The sequence below is a fragment of the Tetrao urogallus genome (genome assembly GCF_951394365.1).
Source record: "Tetrao urogallus genome assembly, chromosome: 1".
NCBI classification, from domain to species: Eukaryota; Metazoa; Chordata; class Aves; order Galliformes; family Phasianidae; genus Tetrao; species Tetrao urogallus.
Window position 1 is genome coordinate 168,244,444 of NC_136813.1, and position 22,500 is coordinate 168,266,943.

The 22,500-nt window shown below is 36.2% G+C and overlaps 1 protein-coding gene across 6 annotated transcripts in view; it reads left to right on the forward strand.

Annotated features, from left to right (window-relative positions):
* FOXP2 (forkhead box P2) overlaps nucleotides 1-22,500 on the forward strand; it is a gene marked incomplete at both ends in the record, with an annotated part of 185,535 nt that overhangs the window by 158,277 nt on the left and 4,758 nt on the right. For all 6 annotated transcript variants that reach the window (XM_079546781.1, XM_079546782.1, XM_079546783.1 and 3 more), the window contains one exon: nucleotides 75-238. In XM_079546781.1, coding sequence (XP_079402907.1) covers nucleotides 75-238 — 164 coding nt within the window. The remainder of the gene's footprint in view (nucleotides 1-74; nucleotides 239-22,500) is intronic.

Consider the following 22,500-nt stretch of genomic DNA (forward strand, 5'->3'; position numbering starts at 1 on the left):
AAATGAGTGAACATTTAAAGGTGGTTTCTACGTCTGAGAACTGAGAATTTTATTTTTATTCTTCATTTTGCTAGGCTGCACTGGCAGAGAGTAGTTTACCATTGCTTAGTAACCCAGGATTGATAAATAACGCATCCAGTGGCTTACTTCAGGCAGTCCATGAAGATCTCAATGGTTCGCTGGATCACATTGACAGTAATGGAAACAGCAGCCCGGGCTGCTCTCCTCAGCCTCACATGTAAGTGCGGTTAGTGTTCTTCCAAGAAAAGAATGCCTTAGTCTAAGACCCAATAATATTTAAAAGTGCTTTGAAATGAGGGTAAGTGAAACATCTGGAACTGAATGTTTGAAACTAAACATTTATATTAAAGCATTTAAGTTGATACTTCTTCATTTGCTCTGTAGTAAGATTGGTTTTAAGCTTTTCTGTTTGTTTTTCAAACCTCTTCAACTTGCTTGCAAGCACTGTATGCGGTGGAAAGCTGGGCTCTGTTGTCGTTTTTGCAGCTTGGTTTATAAAGTACAGTCAGAACGTGCATGTCGACATCAGTTGTAATTTTTAACTGTGAGTCTCTAAACCATTTATGAACTGTAGTGGAGATATTGCCCATTTACATAAACCGTAAAATGCAAAGTTTAACTGTTGCCCACAGTTTACATAGAAGCCAGTAAAGTGTAACTTTTTGCCTGTCTTATAAATCAGTGTAATTACATATTCAAGTTTAATTACTGGTGCGTCTGTATTGGCAAGGTTTATATGTTATATTTTATGCAAGACTACGATTCCTATTAATATTTAGCAGCTAACTATATCATTAATTACTCTAAAATCTTTCCCCTACCATCTTTTTAATGGAGCTGAGAGAGTGGAAGTATTAAAAATTGATGTATTGTGGATTTCAGAAATGTGTCTGAAGCTTTAGAAATGCCTGGCCTTAATCAGTGGTGTCAAACGTGGCAGTTTCTTGTTTACTAAATAGTAAAACATGTATCTTGGAGGTATTGTTTCCCAGGTTATTTATATAATAATTAGCAGTGTGATATCTAAGTAGACTTAGGTTCAAGCTTAATGTAGGATGATTTTTAATGCGTGCATACAGTTATGGTCTGTTCTTAAAGTAGCTGATCTGATTTGCCTTTTTTCATTCCGTTTTCTCTCACCCATTTTTAATGTTGATTTTAGTTTCTGGAATGGGATATTTAGAAGTAACAGTAATTGAGACCAAACTCTCCTTTTACTCACTCTCTGATGCGTGGAGAAACCATTTTGATCTGACCTTTTTTAAGGGAAGCGTATTGCTGAGCTTTTCTTCTTTTGTTTGGCATGTTAATATATCTGTGATCATATAGAAGTGTTTATTGTCAAGCATTTAATTGTTCTATTGCACATTTATTCTATTGGCTTTTGAAAATAATACACTGTGAACATTAATGTATTTTATCAGGTTCCAAACCATTACTTTTTCAAAATGGAAAAATTTGTCTTTTGGAAGTGTCTTTAGATGTATTAAATAATCCAAAAGAAGTAATAAAACTTGAAGTAGAAAGAACATGAATATATGCTCTTGAGAGTAACACTACTCTAAAACAAGTAAAGTGAGCAATCAGACAAAAGTTTTTATATCCCATGCTTTATGCTATCAACCATGCAGTGGGTAGCTTGAGGCCTTTTACTTTTAGCAGTTCTCCTGAGTATGCTAATGCTCTCTTCCTGTACAAAATGCCAAGACAATAAAACTTTAAAGAGCAAACAAGAGTTAGATCATGTGTGTTAAAAACAGCTATTTTACAGAGAAGAATGACACTTGCTATTAAAGTTGTTTTGTAAGTGTTTGGCAGAGATGTTTACATATCATGTGTTCTGTCTGGCATTCCTCTGGATAAACTGAGATATCTATGCATATGATTATGTAGATATGGCTGCATTTATAGCTGTGTTTATAGCTAAAATACTGCATATTGTAGCAATTCTTGCCTATGAAAAAAGCAAATAACTTGAGTTACACCCCAACTCAAGCTTTTGCTTTTCTCTCTCATTTCTGTGATATGTCATTTGTCAAAACTGGCAATTTCAGGACTTGCTGTAATGACTCTTTCAAAAATTATGTCTACATGTTGCTTAGTTGTTGATAGATTGAAGGAAGAGAATGCAAATGTACCAAGGTACCACTGGAGAAGGAAGCTATCCTCCTTAGAATTCACTGTACTGAATACACTGATACCACATAAATATGTGGCAATGGAACTTACTTATCATGGTACATTTATATTATTATTTTTGTAGGATGTATTTTTTTTAATAATAAAGATTGCACGTGCATGTGCAATAGACAGTATTTGCATGCTGCAAACATGACAACACTATCAAAGAAATTCATTTCTGTTGCTGTAATCCCATAGCTACTTGCTGTAGGTGGGGAAATTCTTCCAGTCTTTGAATTCGTACCTGGTTCTTCATCTGGTTTTCAAAAACAGCTTAGTGAGAGTAGTTACAGCAATCAACTTTCCATCTGTGGGTGGATGTCCTCATAAAGGTGAGTGGATCTGCTTTCTTAGAAGATAGTTCCTGATCATTGGCAGAGAAAGACAGTAGGAAGACAAACTCAGCTAAATGTTTAACATCTAAATGATTGAGGGTAGTGAATCCCAGTCAGTGTATTTAGGGCAGTGATACTTGAAAAGCTTTCCAGTTTTTGCCTTGGGTAGTTATATATAATATGTTCCATTTCTTATACTTCTTGAACTGTTAAAAATACTGAGTAGATCTAAGTTTTAGGTGATCATTGTAACTATGGCTTGGTAATTAGAGTATCTTGTGAGTTAGTAATTACATACAGCATCTGAAATTTTCTGCTGCATGACTCGCAGTTTGCATTTCCAGTCTGATGAAAGTTTATAATTCCATGGTACAGTTTGCAGCATACCACTGGTCTCAAAGAATAGAATCTCAAATTCTAGATTTAATTTCTGTGTTGCATTAAAAATACAAGTTTTGTCTTTGATTAATCTTCAAATCTAATTCCTGACAGCTCAATGTTAGGTGGACATCAAGTATTCCCTTCTTCATTGAGGTAGTATGTTACTTACTGTGAACACAGACTGTTCAAAATTCCAGTTTTCTCTAATACTAGTTGTCAGCAATCAATTTTGAACAATTTTTGTTTAAATCAATACTTAATGCCATTTTTTGCTTCATTTTTGGAGCATGGATCAGGGTGGCAGAGTACTAACAGAGCATCTAGAGTATCTCCAGTCCACACATTCATATTTTGGCAAGTGCATACAGATGCAATTTCTTTTCACTACACTTCACAAAAATAAAATAAAATAAAATAAAAAAAATAAAAAATGGGAACTGCAAAGGAAAAAAAAAGAAATTAGTCATTAGAAAACTTGGAAAATTTTACGCTGAGAAAATGCAGCCTCAAGGTAGAGAACAATTATGTTATTGTCATATAATTATATCGCTCTGTTAAAACTCACTATAGCTCATTCAGTAAGGTGTGGGAGGAGTTAGCAAAGGAGTTAAGGAAGAAAAATATCCTACCGATGAGGTTCTATGGTAGAGGCCTGTTTCCACGCTGTATAAGGGTATAGACTGATGACAGTGCAACTGACCTCTTATTCTCAATTGAATTACAAAAATAATATCTTATTTTAACAGCAAATTCCAGAATTGTAGAGATGGTTGATTTTATTTTCTTAATGTACTTAAAAAGTACAGTTAAAAGGAAAGATAAGTCTTAGAAGAGTTACTTCTTTAAATGGAAGTTCATATAAACTCACCTTGCATGAGACTCTATATTCATTTACTAAAATCTGTAGGACTGGAATTGTTTTGAAGCCAAATGTCCCATCGTCTTTAAAGCTGTTTTTAGAAAACATTGTGTCAGGTTGTGAGAAATGAGAATTATTGTCCAAATGAACAAGAGTAAGAGTCAATCTGAGATGAATTAGAAAATGAACTTATCCAGTGTTGTGTTGGAGCGCATCCGGAGGAGGACCACAAAAATGATCCAAGGGATGGAACACTTCTCCTACAAGTGCAAGATGACTGGGGCTGTTCAGCCTGGAGAAGAGAGGGCTGTGAGGTAGCCTGATAGTGGTCTTGCAGTGTCTAAAATGGAGCTACAGGAAAGAAGGGAACAGAGTCTTTAGCAGGATCTATGGCGGCTCAAGCTTACAAAAAGTAGATATAGGTTGGATATAAGGAAAAAGCCTTTTACGGTGATGGTGGTGAGGCATTGGAGCAGGTTGTCCAGAGATGTGGTTGATGCCCTGTCCCTAGAGACTTTCAAGGCAAGGCTGGGTCAAGGCCCTGGGCAACCTGATTTACCTGTGCATGTCCCCATTCATTTCAGAGTTGGACTAGATGACTTTTAAAGGTCCCTTTTAACTCTAAGGATTCCGTGATTCTATGATCCCCAGTTCTGTCTATGAAGTGATGAGTTCCAGCCATCTGTGGTTTCAGTTACCTTTTTCTTTGTATTTTGTGGTCATCCCCAACTCTTCTCCTTTACCTTTCCCACTCCTGCCCTTACTAGATCGTTTCTCTTTGCTGTTCTATCTGCATAATCATCAAACTTTCTTTTTTTTTCTTCAAACTTTTTTATCTTTAAATTTTATTCCCAGAGGCAAATATGATTATTCTGCTGTAAGATCATTCACTTTTGAGGTGCTTCAGTTTGAAAGCATTCCATTGTCAGGTCGTTCCCATATCTGATTATTCCAGTCCCCCACTGTTAAGCTTTCACACCACTTACAGTAGGTTACCTATCATTCCAGTTTAAATCCCTTTCATTCCCTTGTTTCTTTAACTTCATAATGTTCCAGTCCCCTGTCTTTCCTTTTCCTTTTTTTTTTTTTGGTTTTCATCACATTATCCCATTTCATGATTTCTTTGCATTTACCTTGGAGGCTTGTTCTGTTCTAGGAGAGTGCTATGATCCAACTCTCTTGTTCATTGTGCAAGACTTACACTTCTTACATAAGTCAAGAAAATAAATTCTCAAAACACATCAATTAAAAGGGGTATAATAAGCATTTTTAAGTGAGAAGCATGTTATTGAACCAATGAATGTAGTAGCAATTGCAGTATTTCCAGGTATCTTTGTTCATCAAAAATATTTCACCTGACCACGTGATATTTTAATACCTGCTTAATTTAATTTCAGACATTGTTATTCATAAATCTTAAGAAATAAAGGTGATAGACAAAAAGACTTTGACAGCGATTGATTTTTATTCTTATGTGGAAAGTGCAAAAGCTAAGAAGTATTGGATCTTAAAGGTTACAGCTTTTGTCTGAGCATCTTCCCATTGAAAGAGGCTCCATTGTGAGAATAATTTTGCCTTAGCGCTAGAAAGCAACCCAAAGTGACAGGCTAGAACAGCAAAACAGCACATTATTATCTTGTTTTATTACTGTTTTGTTGGCTTTTTGTTTTTGTTTGATATTTACTGATTTTATGGATCATACATACTGAACTCTTTATTTGTGACTGTGCCTCCCAGTAATTCATACAGAGCATAGGTGCTACTGGAAATATAAACAGTGGTGTTCAGATTCACAGTATTTTTTGCTATTCCTATGGACATAGGTTTTCACTTGAATGTTTCCCTAAATATTTATTTTCTGCTTTTTTTTAAATTTTACATTACTTTTCAATCCCTTTTTGCTTTACATTTTGTTTCAGCTCATCAGTTTTCACACATTTCAGTACCAATGTTCCAGTACTTTATCACTTCCTCCTTAGCTTCTTAAATGTTACATGTCTTACTTTGGATCAGTAGTCACTATTTCTTCTTTACATTATTCCAACCTCAATTGTTGCACTTTTACAGTTCATTCCCAATGCTCGTGACAAAAAGATCACTCCAGAGATACAGTGCCTTCAACTGAAAAGTGTCAGATCCCCATAGCATGTCTTGCAGAAGTTGGTAGGCTCCGGTGGGGTTTCACAGACTCTTTGGAAGCTGTCACTGCTGAAAACTTTGTGGCACTGCTGTCATGAATTCTTGGCATATGGATGGGCAACGTATTTATGCTTTTTACATAACGAATGTGCATAAGAAAAGGCAGCACCTTAAACACTGCTGCAGCTGTTAAAAACGTACAGTTGGCCATGAAGTTTCTCACTCATGTGGTTGTGTGACAATCTTGAATTTAGTTCATAAGAGATTCCTGCCTTTGTACAACGTAAAAGCTGAGATGGTAGTGCCATTTACATGCCATTTTACAAATATACTGTTTAGTTTTTAATTTTATCCATTTTCTATTGTTGCATTTGGATTTAGAATAACTAACATTATAAGTCAAAGTTTTCTTGGAGTCTCTAGGTAATTTTTACAGACATGTGTCCAAACTGTCTTTGCATTTAAATATCGTGTAAACAGACAAATAGAAACATACAGTTGTATCCAGTTGGTAATGTTTATATCAGTTCAGCAGAGGTTTAAATACTGATCCATAAAGTCAAGCAAAGATTCACTGAAAAATCAAGAATGTTACGCTGGATAATAGTTATTATTTGACTATTATTTAGTCTTTAGCATTTGTAGAAAACTGTTAACACAAATGTTAGGACTAAAAATTTATATACAGTTTTTTTGTTTGATTGTTTTTTATAAGGAGTTTATGGAAAGTCTTCATCTCCGTACGAAATCCTATGTAGAACCAATTGAAGTAAGCAAATCTCAAAATGTTGGAAGGCCTGATTATACCTAGTGAAGTCCATATACAAAGGCAGACTTCACAATGTTCTGGCAAACTGCAGTTGGCAAAATATGATTTTGCTATCCAACAGTAGGCTGTGATTTAAAAAGTGCTGGAAATACATTTATGTAGTGTGGGACCCCTATGTAGCCTCTGTTAGGCTTATAGCTGTAGTATTCCTCAGTTTTTTTGACTGTGTCCTCTAACTTTAAAGTCTTTCTTAAATTAGGCTGAACAAATTCAGTAGTCTTCATCTTTCACCAAGACTAAGTTCATTTTTTTCACTGTACCCATTAATGGCAGTTTAATGACGTTGCAGAACCTCTCATTAACCTTTTTCAAAGACATCCATAAGCTTACGGTTGAGTTGGATAAGGAGAAGTGTATCTTTGATACAGTATTATGTTGTGAGAGTAGTACTCTTAGGATCTTTCAGCAAATAGATTTTTTTTGTTCCCTCCCTGTTTCCCATCTTTTCTTCATTCCTTGCAAATTTGGCATTATCAGACATCACACAGAGATGAAAAATGTTCTCTGAGCTTTTTATCTTTTGTTCTAAGAACACAGGAAATAAGACTCATGTTGTATACAGCCATGTGTACACAATTTCTCTCATACTTCATCTCAAATTTGAAAGCCATTGCAGAACTTCATTCCTTTGATGACTGTAAGCCATATTTGCATTTGCAGACTAAATATATTTGGATTTAGTTTAACTGATACATGATCTAGCTCATGAAGTCATCTTACTCTTCCTGTTTATTGTTAAAATGTGTTAGAGCAAGCACGCTGTGAACTTCGAGTCTTTGTTTTGGTAGGCAATGCATTCTGACATGGTAGGCTGTCCATTTTCCTCATTCTACTAGTGGCTGTTCTGTAAAACTGGTTCTGTTTTCATGCACAGATAGTAACAGACTTGTTTAAAGTATTCCAGGCATAGTTATTTACAGTGAAACATTACAATATTTTCTTACATCATTATGGGAAAAAAAAAAACATACTGACTTTTTAGCTAGTAATAGAACTGTTTAATTTTGAAAAATATCTTCAGATGTAGTTTGAATAGAAGCTGTATGTTATACTGCTGTTACGCCACTGTCCTCGTTTGGAATTGCATCTAGCTTTGTTTTGAGAAGTGTTTAACACAGTGCCAGTTGGCGTTAGACTGACCTTATGGTTTCACATGCTTATAGTGAAACCATGACTGGTAACTGTGAAATTATCTTGAGATGAGACTGTGTGGGCTTATTTATTTATGTAATAATGAAAGAAATGGTTATGCTTTTGTACCCATCTGGTATTTCTGGAATTGCAATCAAAAATATATATAATTTTATTTTGTAGATATCTACAGATGTAGCGATGAACAAGATATTGCACTGTATATAGGTTCATTAAGTGGAGAATGTTCCAGCAGATTCCGCTGTGAAGCAGGAATCTGCATTAAGTGCAGGCCAAAGTATGATGCTAAGAGGCAGGATATATTAAGACCCTTTGATATCTCAAATATCTCCTAGTTAGTTCAGTCTACAGCCATAATATATTTGTTTCTTCTTGCTGAGAACATGTGGATATAAGATATTCTTCAAATGTGTTTCTCTTCACATCCAAACATTAAATTTGTAATTGCGTAAAAATGGGATGCATGATGCAAAAGCAGTCATGAATGTAAGTATGAGATGGTGATGATGGTAAAGGCAGTCATTCATAAGTAAAGTCTCTAGTATCTAATGACCAAATGAATATGTACTGATAAAGGTATGTGCTTGTGAAAGCATGTTAAGAGGAATGTTGTATGTAAACATAATCTTTAACCAGTTCTAATGGTAAGACTTCAAGGGAAGAACACTGTGGACAACAAACTTCCCAAGTGGTATGGCAGATATATATATATATATTAAATATATATTAAAAAAAAAAAAAAGAGAGAGAGAGAGAAACAAGAGCGATCAAAGAAAACTCATGAAAACTCATGGCTCACAGTCGGGGTAACCAGTCTGTGTATCCTGATCCACATATGACTCAAATAATATAGGTAGGCTTCCAGGTTAGAACCATGTCAAATGCCTCACAAAAGAGCTATAGTGGCAAATGAGGCATCAGGCTCTTGATTTCTTGGACACATCACCTAATTGTATGCTGAGCCTCGCTTTTTTCTTCAAGAGGTAATGAGATCAGTGGGAACCTTTACCATCTTCTAGCTGTAAAATGTCCTCTCCACTTGTTGACTGTGGTAATATAGTAAAGAGATTGATTTTTGCTGAATGCTAAGGAGGGACCAAAACTATTAGCTTTGATACCTGAGAAGAGAAAAACTGAGTGGGGAAATAAGTCTTCAAAAAGCTTTTGCAAAGAAGATGGGAATAGCCTTGTCTGCTGGGATTGGGATGAAAAATAACTGATTAACATTTCTGTAAGAGAGAGGTAGACTAGCCACCAGTGAAAAAAAAAAAAAAGAAAAAAGAAAAAAAAAAACCCACCTCTTTGACTACAAGATTAATAAGTGCTGATAGGTATAACCAGTACAGAGAGACTAGGGAACCACTGATAATGTAGGCTTCGAGGTCTAAATCAGAGAAGCATCTCTCAGAAGTGGTGTACGTATAAATCATCCTATTTTGGGGTAGACGGAAGGGAAGAAGAGACTATTACCTCTTGAGATCCCTTCCAACTCTGTTTCCTTTTTTTATTCTTATGATAAATCTGAAAAAAATGAAGTTTTTTTTCATGTATGCCATTTCTTATGAGAGACTGTCTGAAATTGTCCAAGTCCATTTACTTTGTAACGTGGAACAGCTATCAGAGCTAAGTATCTTTAAGCATTCTTGAATGAACCTTGACCTTAAAGAAAAATATATAGTGAGCATAGGATTTAAGCAACATCAGAAATGTCAGACAGGACAATGCAGACAGTCCTACACAGTTGAGTTTGACCCATTTGCCCCTGCTGAGTGTGATGTGTAGGTCCGTTTGTGAAATGCTGCCATTGGTTATTTGGTAGAAGACAAACTGAAGAGCTGGCCGTTCTCCAGACTTGTCCTAGAAGGCAGTTCAAGCCCTAGCTCTTAAGCACTGAAAAAAATAAACGCTGCTCAAGAAACTTATCATATGAAAAGGAATCATTTTGGTTATATCCTACTGAAAGTTTTGAAACAGTACTCATCAAGCATATCTCTGAAACATAATTTTCAATGAATACAAAATGAATGTTACAGGCCTAGATGTAAGTGTAATGCTATTTAATCCCTTGCTGCTGCATCACAATAAAATTTTCAGGTGGTACTGTGGAGAAAGGTTGGTGATTAGCTTATCAAAACTCACAAAAGTGCAATGGAAATGTTAGTAAAAAGGGTATTACATTCAGCTTTGTTGTCGCATACAATAAGCTCAATGCTTTTCAAGATTTGTTAATGTATTAATATAGTGTTAATGTATTTTACATATAAAGAAATAGAAAAAAAGTTTATGTGGCCTGTACGCATATTTTGATATATAAAAACACTTATAGTGCAGTCCAAATTGTCAGATTTTCCTGGATCACTGAATAACTTTCCAGATGTTGCACAGACAACATTTTCTTGCTCTGTTCACTGTATAACATTTAGATATCTAGTTGTTGCTAATAAGTTTCTGTGGAAAGAGTGCAACTTTTAAAATTTCACAGCAATTAGATATTGCAGACGGTTTCACATCAGTAGCTTCTTCTTACGTTTTATTCTTTTCAGACTTGCTTCTTCTGGATGGTTATTCAGCAACCCGAGAAATATTTAGGCATTCAAATCTGTAGTACTTAGTCGTTTTGCTTTCAAAAAACTGTGCTCTTTCCTCCTAATCATCTTCTTTGTTGAGCATGTTGACTTTTGAAGTTTGAGCAACACGTAGTTGAGTGTTTGAAAGAATTTTTAGAGGCCTGTATCCTAAGCTAATTTCTAGTCACGTTTCTACTTTTTGTGGTTCTTGAAAGAGAAAACAACCTTTCTTTAGGAACATAAGGGAGCAAGCCAATGTCAGGCCTGAAAATTTTAGTAACAATCACCAGAATCAGAAAATATACATAAAGATCATTTCTGTCATCAGAACTTGATTCCTAGAAATCCTGCTCTTGTAACAGCTAATAGCACATGAATTTTGCGTCTTATTTGAAATTTAAAGAAAATATATTGTTAATATATCAGTTTTCCAGTAAGATTCTTTCTTCACAGTTCAAAGATTTCATGTCATTACATTAGCAGTTAGTATTATTAACATTCATAGCTGATAATATATCAATGCAGATAGGATATGCTTATTTATTACTGTGGCATTTTCTTGCCAAGTTAACAAATAAAATAAAAAGTCCATGAAGACGTATTCAATTTGTTATCAGTTTCATAATCTAATAAATCTATTTCCATTAACTGCTTTTAATCAAATATTATTATTAGATTTTTATTTTTATCCCTTCAGAGGAAATTAAATTGTCATGTGAGCATCAACAAATCAACAAATCGCAGTTGTTTTCTGTATTCTCCACAAATTTGTCAGCACAAAGGTCCTTTTTTTTTGTTTGTTTGTTTGTTTTGGTTTTTTTTTTGTACAAAGAGGAGAGTCATGTGTTACTTTTAAATTTCCAGCACTTTTTTTTCAAATTGGACTCACTATTATAAGATTGAGTTTCTTCAAATACTTGTTTTGCCTGTTTTCCATTTCCTTCTCATTTGCCAATATCTATGTGTGAATTTTGCTTAGAACAGAAACTGCAAGTTTTAGTTGTGTCTAATTTCAGTGAAGTAGTCTGCATTCTGATGTGCTTGGTCAGGGCTAAACTAGCAGGGAAAAACACTCAATAGCACTATCTCCAATCATTTTAGGAACGAATTTATTTGTAAGCGGCACAAAATGATCTCTGAGTTACTAAGAGACTGATACAGAAAAGAAAAAGGAGAGGTTTGTTCGTAACCTTTGTGAATTAATGGCTGGCTTGCTTCTGTGGTATAAGGGTCAATATTTGTTAAAACATTTTCCTATAGGGTAATGGCAGGTGGCATGTCAGAATTCTGAAATGCTTGTATATTTTAATCCTGTTAAATAGTATTGTCTGAATGAGAAGTTTCAAAACTTCTCTTTAGTGATAGCCCCTTGTATTTTTAACATGAGGAGAAATTAGTATTGGGATAACTGTACTGATAAAATTATGATAAAAGATGCCACATTAAATTGAGTGAGCTTAATTATGAATAAGGGTGAAGTGTGAGTATTTGCTTTTTCCCCATGTTTCACCTATCTTTATACTTCTAGCGTATCAATGTTATTTATATTTCCAAGCTTCCGATCTTTTGTGTTGACTTTAGTGGCAGCTAAATTAAATAAATTCAGAGCGCTCCTACCATCTTTAATGTTCCTTTCTGGAAATGTGTATACAGTGCCATAGGTCACCTTTGTTGTTCCTCCTGGATTCTGCTGTTATTGTTTTTGAGATAAGTGAATAATAGCTACAAGATGGTCAATCGCATATACTAGTCAAAATAATGTCCCAGCACAATTTATTCTCCTGGTTAGTCCAACATACTGATTTGGGACTTCTTAAGCAGAGGTGTCACTGAAGAATTCATAAAAAATTATATTTCTTATATTTCTTGAGCAGTTAAGTAGGTACCTATGGGGAGGTATTTTTCTCTTGGTTTTCTCAGCATTAAATTGATCTGGCATAGGTTGTCAACTTTCTTAGTTTTTCATTATCAAAGTTAACTTTTAGATATTACTAATGTATATTATTACCTCTGTTTATATATTCTTTTGGGGATATTAATAATTATATTGAAAATGTAAATCAAATGTGGGATCTTACAGGATTCTCAATTAGCCTACATCCCAATTGAGAAATAATCTTTTTACCTTCCTTTGTCCAACTGGTTGTATTATTGACAAAACTGTACTATTAATAAGGGTTAGATGTTTGAGGTTTCTTAGAGAAGTTTACAAGTTAACATACCTCAATCAAGTCTCCTTGTTTACTGTTGTATTACACACAGAATCCTCAAAGGGCAAGTAAAATTAGTGGCCTTATATACACTTGTTATTCCACATCATTTGTCTGGATGAGAAATATGTGGTTCAGTATGTGTATTTCCTTTGGTTACTCCATCTTCTCCTCAAGCATTCTGTCAAATGTATTGCATATTTCACTTACAGCAGCTGTGAGTGAACTTCACAAGTGAAATCTTACCCCTAATCAAGTCAAGGGGAATTTTGCTGTTGTAGTAAATCACAGAATCACGGAATGGCCCGGGTTGGAAGGGACCTCAGGGATCATGGATGTCCAACCCCCCTGCTACTGGCAGGGCCACCAACCTTCCTATTTAATACTAGACCAGGCTGCCCAGGGCCCCACCCAACCTGGCCTTGAACACCACCAAGGATGGGGCAAATGAGATCATATAATCATAGAACAATTTGGGTTGGAAGGGATCTTTAATATCATCTAGTTCCAAGCAGTAGACAGGAACATCTCCCACTAGATGAGAATGCTCAAAGCCACATTCAGCCTGGACCTGAACACTTTGAGGGTGGGAGCATCCAGTTGTCCTTCAGAGATCTGGATTTAATTCCAAGAAATCATTAATCTTCATATCTTTGGCTTTCCCTTATTTCTTTTTCTGCCTTTGGTCACTCCTAATGTCAATCTGATACTTCTTGTGATCATTTACAGCTGCAATTCTCAATTTAAGTTCACTAAAATCTTTTTCTCCAAATAAGCAATTCTCTGAGATCTGAAATCTTTATATAAATTTTCAAATGTATTGCAGAATCTTAGCAAAATTGCTGATGTTGAAATCTAACATCTTTTTGTCTGTAACATAGGAGCAAGAAAATATTTCCTTGGTTGTGGCAGGACTAATTTGGAATGTCCTGTTAGCCAATAAGTTCCTAAGTGATTTTTCAAAAGGTTGTGTTGTAGTCTTTTTCCTCTTGATGGAAATGTTCTCTGCTATAATATTCTCTGCTATTTATATTCCAGTAAAATCCAAAAGGTTCAGGTAAAATAGCCTTTTCTTTGGAGATTTTTGGTATTAAACTGTCTTCTTAGTCCATTTTACCTCTTTTTCAGACACTCTTTATTACTTATGGCTTATTCTTCTCTTTAGAATATCATGATGTAGTCACTTTGATCAGATTTGCAGATAACAGTGTGTATCATCCTGCTGTCCTTCTCTCTGGTATCTGAGTTACATAAGTACTTAGAGGAACTTTGCTGTGCTCATGCTAAATCTCCACTTCTAATTGGTAATTGTTCTTGCCTTTTACTCTGTTCTTCAACTTGCCACACCTAGGTAGTATATGATGGTCTCTGATTTCTCCAGGGATATAACAATATACTGAGACCTGTCCTGTTAACAGCTTTAATGATCCTCTGGAGGATGGATCACCCTCTAATCAGTTTTGCAGATGACAAAACTGGGACAACAGTGTATTTGTGTAAGGGTAGAATAGCAGTTGAGGGACTTGGATGAAGGACCAGATCAAAAGGAACTTTACAAAATGCAAGCCCTACACTGGGGAGGGAAGATTCACTAGTGATAAATACTAGTATGGTGTGTCTGGGGAGCAAATCCTGGAGATGTTGACAGAGAGCAAACTGAGCATGAACCAGCAGAGTGCCCTCTCAACTAACATCAGCAGCCTCCCAGGCTGTATTATGAGCAGCAGAGAGCCAGGAGACTGGGGGAAATTATTATCTCCTCTTGTTCAGCATTCATTAGACCGCATCTGGAATACTGTGCTTGGTTTTGTCACCTAATGCAAACAGAAGATATTAATAAACTGGAGTTTGCCACCATGCCACAATGCCACCATGATGGCGAGCAGCAGAAGCACTTGCCCTACGAAGGGATGCTGAGGGAGCTGACCTGCACCAGCCTGGAGAAGAGGACCTACCCATGAGTGTCTCTGGAAAGGCTATCAAGAAGATAGGGCCAGGCACATTTCTGTGGAGTGTGGTGGTAGACTGAGAGACAATGAGCATAACTTAAAATGAGATACAGAGAGTGGATATGGAAAGAACTTTTCCCCACAAGATCAGTCAGTCAGTGAGTGGGACAGTTGCCAGAGACTTTGTATAGTATCCACTCTTGGGTCTTTTCAAGAGCCAAATGCATGAAACCCTGAACAACCAGGCCTGACTGTATAGCTGTGCCTTCTTTGGCAAGATGTTAATCTTAAGATCTCCTTTAGGCCTCTGATGGCCTAAATTATTCTGTGATTCTTTTTGGATTTTATGTTACAGATATTAGTAGTGTTCAGGAGCTCAGCAAAGGGGTGGATGTTACAAATGCTAGCAACAGCAAAGTTTACACCTTTTTAGTATCAGTGTCATAAAAGAAAAGTTGAGAGCACAGTAGAAGTTTTGTGCTGTTGTTAATGATGGGGCTTGTAATTTTTTTAAAATTATTTTTATTTTTCCTCCAGAGGTACTCCTCTGACTTTTATCTTCAGTAATTAAAGGGAAAGCGTGAAGACACCTGGATTCATTTACAGCATCTGATAAAATTTCACCAAGGCCTAATATCAGTAGGAAAGCAAGTCTTTAGTCATGCAAGCCTTCAAGGCAATAATAAATTTATCCAAACTAATTCTTACTTGTTCTTATACTTTGACATACCAGAGATACCTCATGACCATAGATCATTAATTCTCTTAACGCTGTCTCTTCAGTGATGAGCTAAAGAAGGCAGACTTTAGAAGCCTAATTAGTTATTCCAGCACACTTCCCTCTGCTGTCAAGAGTCCACAGGAGTGCCTGCCTTGCTGCCAGCTGTGGCTGTTGCCTCTCCTTTCCATCTTAATACCAAGTCAGTTCAACTCTCAACTACATCACTGTAGACTTGAATTTCTTAGTGATTAACAAGTTGTTAGATATGAAAAAAGTATATTTCGAAAGTGCTTTTTGTGCCTCATTATCTTATTTGAGTGAAGAGAAGATTACTGCATCCCATTTTTTCTCAAATTGGCTATTGGAGGACCGGGGGCAAAAGGGCAGTTTAGAAAAGGACATCCAGAAACACCTCCTCTGAGAAACAGTGCTTCTCTAAGCATGACATTTCTAGTCTTCTGGAAATACACTGTACCTTCCAGAATGTTGTATCTTCAGTCTCTTTTTAGTGAAGTGAGGTTGTGCACCCACAGCTGTTAGACAAGTAGACGTGCTAATAGGACCTTCCTCACCTTTTTACTTGAAACTACTGATGAGCTTATAGGCATTATTTTATGTAGAAATAATAATGCTTCTTCAGCATTTCAATCTATGTGATACATACAGAGAGAAAGTGATTCCTGATGTTTAAGAAAAAACAATAATGGTTTCTGTGACAGTTGTTGCATTGCTGAACTTGTATTTAATTAGTCATCTAATATGCTTTCTTCCCTTTTTCAATATTTGGATTAGTATCTCCCAAAATGGCTGTACATAGTAATGACAATAAACAGTTCACTTCTTAAGAAAAATTATAAGCTTTTTATAATAACATGGAATTGAAAAGAGACAAATTTATTGAATAGAAGTAGATGCATTGAAAATTCTGTAGGATTTAAGGATTTGTCACCATTTGCCTGTAAAGGCATAAAAATTAAAAATTCCGGATTGGATAAATTGGGTTGAAAGGGAGGGCTTTACTTTTTAAACTGTTATAGGGATATCTTGCAGACTTGGGGTGAGGACTGGCTAGCTGAGATTTTTCTGAGGAAATAATATTCCAGGTCTTCTAGGAAAAACAGTTACTGCATTTATAATAGAGTGACTGTTATTTCACTAAATAATATTTGGTGAAAAAAATGTTTAAGATTTTCTAAAGAAAGCTTTAAAATGTTTAGATCTGAAAGAAAAGTTTAAACTGTATTTTTCAATAGATTTAACAGGATATTAATACAGACGTCTTTGGAAAAGCAAAATGTTTCAGATAAAAATAAAGGTTTAAGGTATTCATCATGTACCCAACCAAAGAAATGTAAAGAAAGACGTCGCCACTATATTCTTCATGCCTCAGTAGTTTACATGGACTCAGGAAATTTCACATTTTGAGGAATGTCACAGTTTGAGGAATTTTGTAGCAGTCAATCCTTTAATTTCTTCTACCAAAGTATATACAGAGCATTTTGTGTAGCGGAATCAGGATTGCATTTTGTAGTTCAGGATGCCTACAGCATGAAAGGACTGAGGCTAGCGTGAGTAGTAAATAAAAATTGCAAGTGTTTACCATAAAAAGTTACACTGAAAATTTAGAGTTCTGTAAAAGATTTTGTGTAAATCAAACACAAGATGTACTGTGTTGTTCTTTCGTATACTGAAACATAGTCAATATTGTGGAAGTAAATATACTGGAGAAATACTACAGCTTGAAGATTTTGTGCCTAGCCAATTGGTTTTAAAGATGTAATTTTTATGACCTAAAGTCTATGTACAGAATTGTGGGAAAAATTGATCAAATAATACAACATTTAATTTCAGAGTGGCTTATAACATTTGAGAACTACATAATCTTACATTTTTTAGAACTTTAAATATCTTAATAAATAGCAAGCAGACAAAATCCTGCAGGAACTCGGTATATGTTATCATACCACATATGCTCTGCCTCATCTCTTAAATTAAAAAAAAAAAAAAAAAGCTAAAAAAAAGCTAGCTGATCTCTAGAAATTTTATCATCTATATACACTTAAATACTTCTATGTGAAGTTACTAAGAAAACTAGTGAGTTAGTAGGATTGAAATCGTAGTCTTAAAAAATAAGCATGGTAAGCATGGGAAGGACTTTTTGTGCTGTAGGATACCAAAGTAAGAAACTTGTTTGTGTTACTGGGCATTTAAGTCACCGCACCAATACAAAATACTTTCAGTTGCAACATGACAAAAAAATTACCCTTTTGTGATTTTAGAGTGACTGTTCCAACCTCTCTGTGGAACTGAAATACCTTCAAAACTCAGATGGCTTGCTACTGACGATATGCTTGTCTCCCAAGCTCACACTGGACACCTTGACTTCAGCAACTTTTCTCTCAACATCTACCACCCCTTCCATAGGAAGCCCAGGGCAACATCTTTTCAAAGCCTGTCATTACATTGACTTAAGTGTCTGAGAGAATGAGCCTCTCTCAATCATCACCTCACACAGCACTTTCCTTTTAATGATTTTGGCAGACTATTAAAGATGTTGGGTGAATATGGGTAACAAGGTTCGGAAGATTTGTGGATTTTTTTCCACTGGGATGGGGTTGTAGCACTCACTTCCCTGGCAGCTTTCAGAATTAAAAAATAAGCACTTTGTATATACTTTCTTTTTTTCTTTTATATGTGTACAAATGAGCAATAAAATAATTATTTTTCTTCAGCCCACAGAATGGGATGGAAGAAATAGAACAAAACTAAAATTGTTAAATCTCTGTTTTGTTTGAAGGGAAGTGCTCAGGTTCTCTGTGGTAAGTCAGGACTGATTGTTATAGAAGGCGTTCTTTGACTTCATGTTTTTCTCAAAGGGAAAGTTGTATTTTATATTTAAAGCCTGAGATAAACATGTGGATTGCTACTCAAGTAGTATAAACCTTGTTTATTGTAATTATTTATATTTTGTTGCCTTCTGTTCTCATTGCTGTTTTCTGGGTTCGGTATCTTCTTGCATTCAAACTGATGTGATGTGAAACCTCTGTAGAAAACATGCTATCCATAATTGAGAATATTGTATCAAGTATCCTTTCTCCTTGTTGACACCAGTTCAGCTCAGTTTAATTAAGTAGTCATGTACTGGGTTATAGGATCTGGTTGTTTTCTTGTCAGCAACAGCACACGTTCTAATGTTTAAAAGTTGAATGCAACACTTGTTTTGTTGCCACTGCCTAGATTTTAGCAGGATTTTTGTAGCTGTTACACTGTACAAATTTTTCCCAAGGTGGGATCGGGCTCATCTTGTACAAAACTCGAAAGACAGCTCGTCTTTCATTGTGCAAAGTTCTTGTAGGCTTTAGGAGTTTGGTTTTGTCTCTAAATATTTGGAAGTTATTTTATACAGTCCTTCCTAGTAGATATCTGTCAGCTCCCTGTCTTTTTCTTTTTACTTTGAAGCCATGAAGTTCTTCTCTGGCAGTCTACAGACAGTCTTGACAAGGCCTCCATAATTGTCCAGCAACTGTTACCTGTCTCTTTGACACCTGGCAGTTGTTCCAGTTAAATGCTATAAATGATATTGTCCTTAAGGATAGAATATATTTCTGAGAACGTGAGAACTGAAAGTTATAGTTTGCCAGTTTCCAGAGGGGATAGCAGAAATCTCCTTGTAAAAGCTGTAATGCATGCTGAAAACCTTTATGACATGTGGAAGAGAGAATGTTTGAGGCAGTCACAGAGACAGAAGAACACCGTGTTCTTTGAATTATGAGTGGGGGACATGTTTTCAGAGGCTCTACAACTTATCGGAACACTTTTTGTAGTAGAAAAATCTCTTGTGGAGCTCAGTTTTGAAAGCATGGTACGCATATAAAAATTTTCTTCCAAAAAAACAAATTCACCAATTTTTAAGGAGGTGACCGTGGAAATGACTCTGCTCATTTACATATTTTTCTAAAAGGCTTTTGAAAAAAATTGGAATCATCACAGTTCATTTTTGTTACTGCTATGGACCCCTTGTTTGTTGCGTAGTCTTGAGTCTTGAACTCAGGTGAAGGTATAATTGCCAGCACTTGTTTAATAAAATGTAGCTATTTTGATCAGAACATTTCAACATGACAGAGTGATAATGCTAAGAGATGACCTCATCATCCTTTTATCCTACCAGAGATTTCACAGGGGCTGAATTCAGTTGTTGAGTGTATCTAACCTGTTCATATAGGCCCCCGAGAATGGAGACTTCAGAGCTCCCCAAACAACCAGTGCTTTCTCTCTCTGTACTAATTTTTAACTCCAGTATCTGACCTGCTCTTGCTACAGCCTAAGACATCTCTTTTTCAGTGTTTCTTCATATAACGATATTTTTTAAACTGCTACCTGGATTTCCTCCAGTTACCACATACTTGAAATCTCATCATTTTTACTGCTGTGCTTGCATTACCTTCCATTTTGTTGAGATCTGGGGAGTTAATAACCACGGTCTCCATCCTCTATGTCATTAATGAAAATACTGACTAGCTATGAACCCAAGACTGGACCATATATAGGAACTATTCTACTCTTAGTTAAAGCAAAAATTCCAATTGTGTAGTAGTTTTGATCAGAAGTCAGAAATCTGTAACCTGTGACCTGTTGTTAGGCTTTATTTGAATTTGCCTAGTTATTAATGAAAAGACATTGCATATGTAAATATTTCTTCAGAATTTGTTTAAATACTCAGCACTTCACATGGGAATTAGTCCTTAGTACACTGCTTTCATTGCATAACAAAGTGGTAGAGTAGAATTTTGAATATAAAAATGTTTTTATATATAGGTGTCTATTTTAAAACATATACTAGTATTTTCATAATAGTTGCATAATGAAATGTAGCCATCACAATGTTTTAATCATTATGTATGATAAACATCTTGGAACGTATCATACCTTTTAAAATCTTTTGAGATGTGAATATACTGAGAAATTTATGAGATGGATGTTCAAATAGTGTTTTGTTCATGGTAAAGCAAACCAACCAAGCATCTGGGCTTTGGTCTTCATAGGTATTTGGTAGGTTCCTTTTTCCTCAGAACACATTACATTAGAAATGTAATTTCCTTTACATCTCTGACCAACAAACTTCAACCTGGCCCCACCTTTGATTTCAAAAAACAAATTCTGGAGTCGAGCTTCAAGAGTTTGAAAACAGTATTTCCTAGTGCGTATGCTTCCAGATGAAGTATGATAGTGCCTTTCAGCAAGTTGTGCTCTTAAGGTGCTGGCAGTGACTTTTTATTATTATTATTATTTTAATTATTATTTTATGGATGACTGAAGTGCTTGATTTTTGTCTTGATTTATGGTTGAGCTTGATCAGAGTATAGTTAAATAAATGAAAATTTTTGTGTCCCAATTCATCTTCTTAGCTATTAATTCTTCCATAGATTCATTATCAAAATAATCTTTGAACTGTCCATACAAAAAAAAAAGATCCTTATTGCTCAAAAATTTCAGCACAGAAGAAACCAGTATCTTAATCTATGATGTACTTTTAATGGACACTTTTGTTATCCTGCCTATTTGTACTGTGGCTGTACTTCAACCACAGAAATGTAACAAAGAAAGCGTGGACAGTACTCTGAAGCAACTGAACTAATTTGGTAAGAAAAAGGTCAGAATTTTTAAACATGGGAAGCATAGCAAAGAAGGAATCTGCTGCATACCCTGGTGCTCAACATTCAGCAAAGAGGGAGCAGCACAGGAGACAGAATGTTGTAATCTGGAGGATCTAGAAGTGATGAGTATGGTACTATATCATGATTAAAAACAGTGGGGGCTTCCAACAACAAAAAAATAAAAAATAAAAATTGAACCACAGAATCCCCAAATATCCAGAGTTGAAACAGACAGGTTAGATGGAGCTTTGAGCAACTTGGTTTAGAGGAAGGTCTCCCTGCCTGTAGCAGGAGGGTTGGAACTAGATAATCTTGAAGGTCTCTTCCAACCTAAACCATTCAGTGATCCTTGAGTCCAGCTCCTGCCTCCACACAGGACCACCCAAAATTTAAACCCTATGTCTGAGAGCATTGTCTGCATTGTCTCTGAACTCAAGTAGCTCAGTGCTGTGACCACTGTCCTGAGCATCCTGATCCAGTGTCCAACCACCCTCTGGTGAAGAACCTTTCCCTAACCCTCCCCTGGCACAGCTCCATGCCGTTCCCTGAGGCCCTGTTGCTGTCACACAGAGCAGAGCTCAGCACTGCCCTCCATTCCCTGTGAGGAGCTGCAGCTGCCAGGAGGCCTCCCCTCAGCTTCTCTGCTCTGCGCTGAGCAAACCAAGGGACTTCAGCTGCTCCCCATGTGTCTTGCTGTCTCGACCTTTCACTACCTTCCTAGTGCTCCTTTGGATGCTCTCTAATAGCTATATCTCCTTGTATTGTGCACCCAAACAGCACCCAGTGCAGGAGGCGAGGCCACACAGTAGAGAGAGCAGGGGACAACCCCTCCCCTTGCCTGGTGGCGGTGCTGAGCCTGGTGCACCACACGGTGCAGTTGTCCCTTTGGGCTGCCAGGGCGCACTGCTGGCTCTTATTCAATTTACTGTCGACTAGAACCCTCAGATCCCTTTCCATGAAGCTGCTTTCCAGCTACTCATTCCCCCAATGTGTTCATATATCCAGGTGCAGAATCCAGCACTTGCTCTTGTTAAACTTCATTGTTTAGCAGGTTGCCCAGCCCTCCAGTTTGTCAAGATCTCTGTGCAAGGCCTCTCTACCTTTGAGGAAGTGAACAGCTCCTTCCAATTTGGTGTTGTCTGCAAACTCACAGAGTATATCTTCAAGTCCCGTGTCCATGTTATTGATAAAAGCACTAAAGAGAACCAGCTCTAAAATGGAACCCTATTGAACCCTACTAGTGACTGGCCTCCAGCCTGATATAACTCCATGTATTAGAAATATTTGAGCCAGACTCATCAATCAATTGTTCACTCATCACATTACCTTTTTTGTCTACCTGTATACTGGAGTTCAAAAGCTCCCTTAACAATGTTTGGGAAAAAAACAACAACAAGAAAAGCAAAAACAGCCATATTCAAAGTCACTCAAACTTCAAGGCACACAATTACTTGTAATGCCATAATAAAAGAATGAGTGGGTCGTTTCCTTGTTTCAGAGAA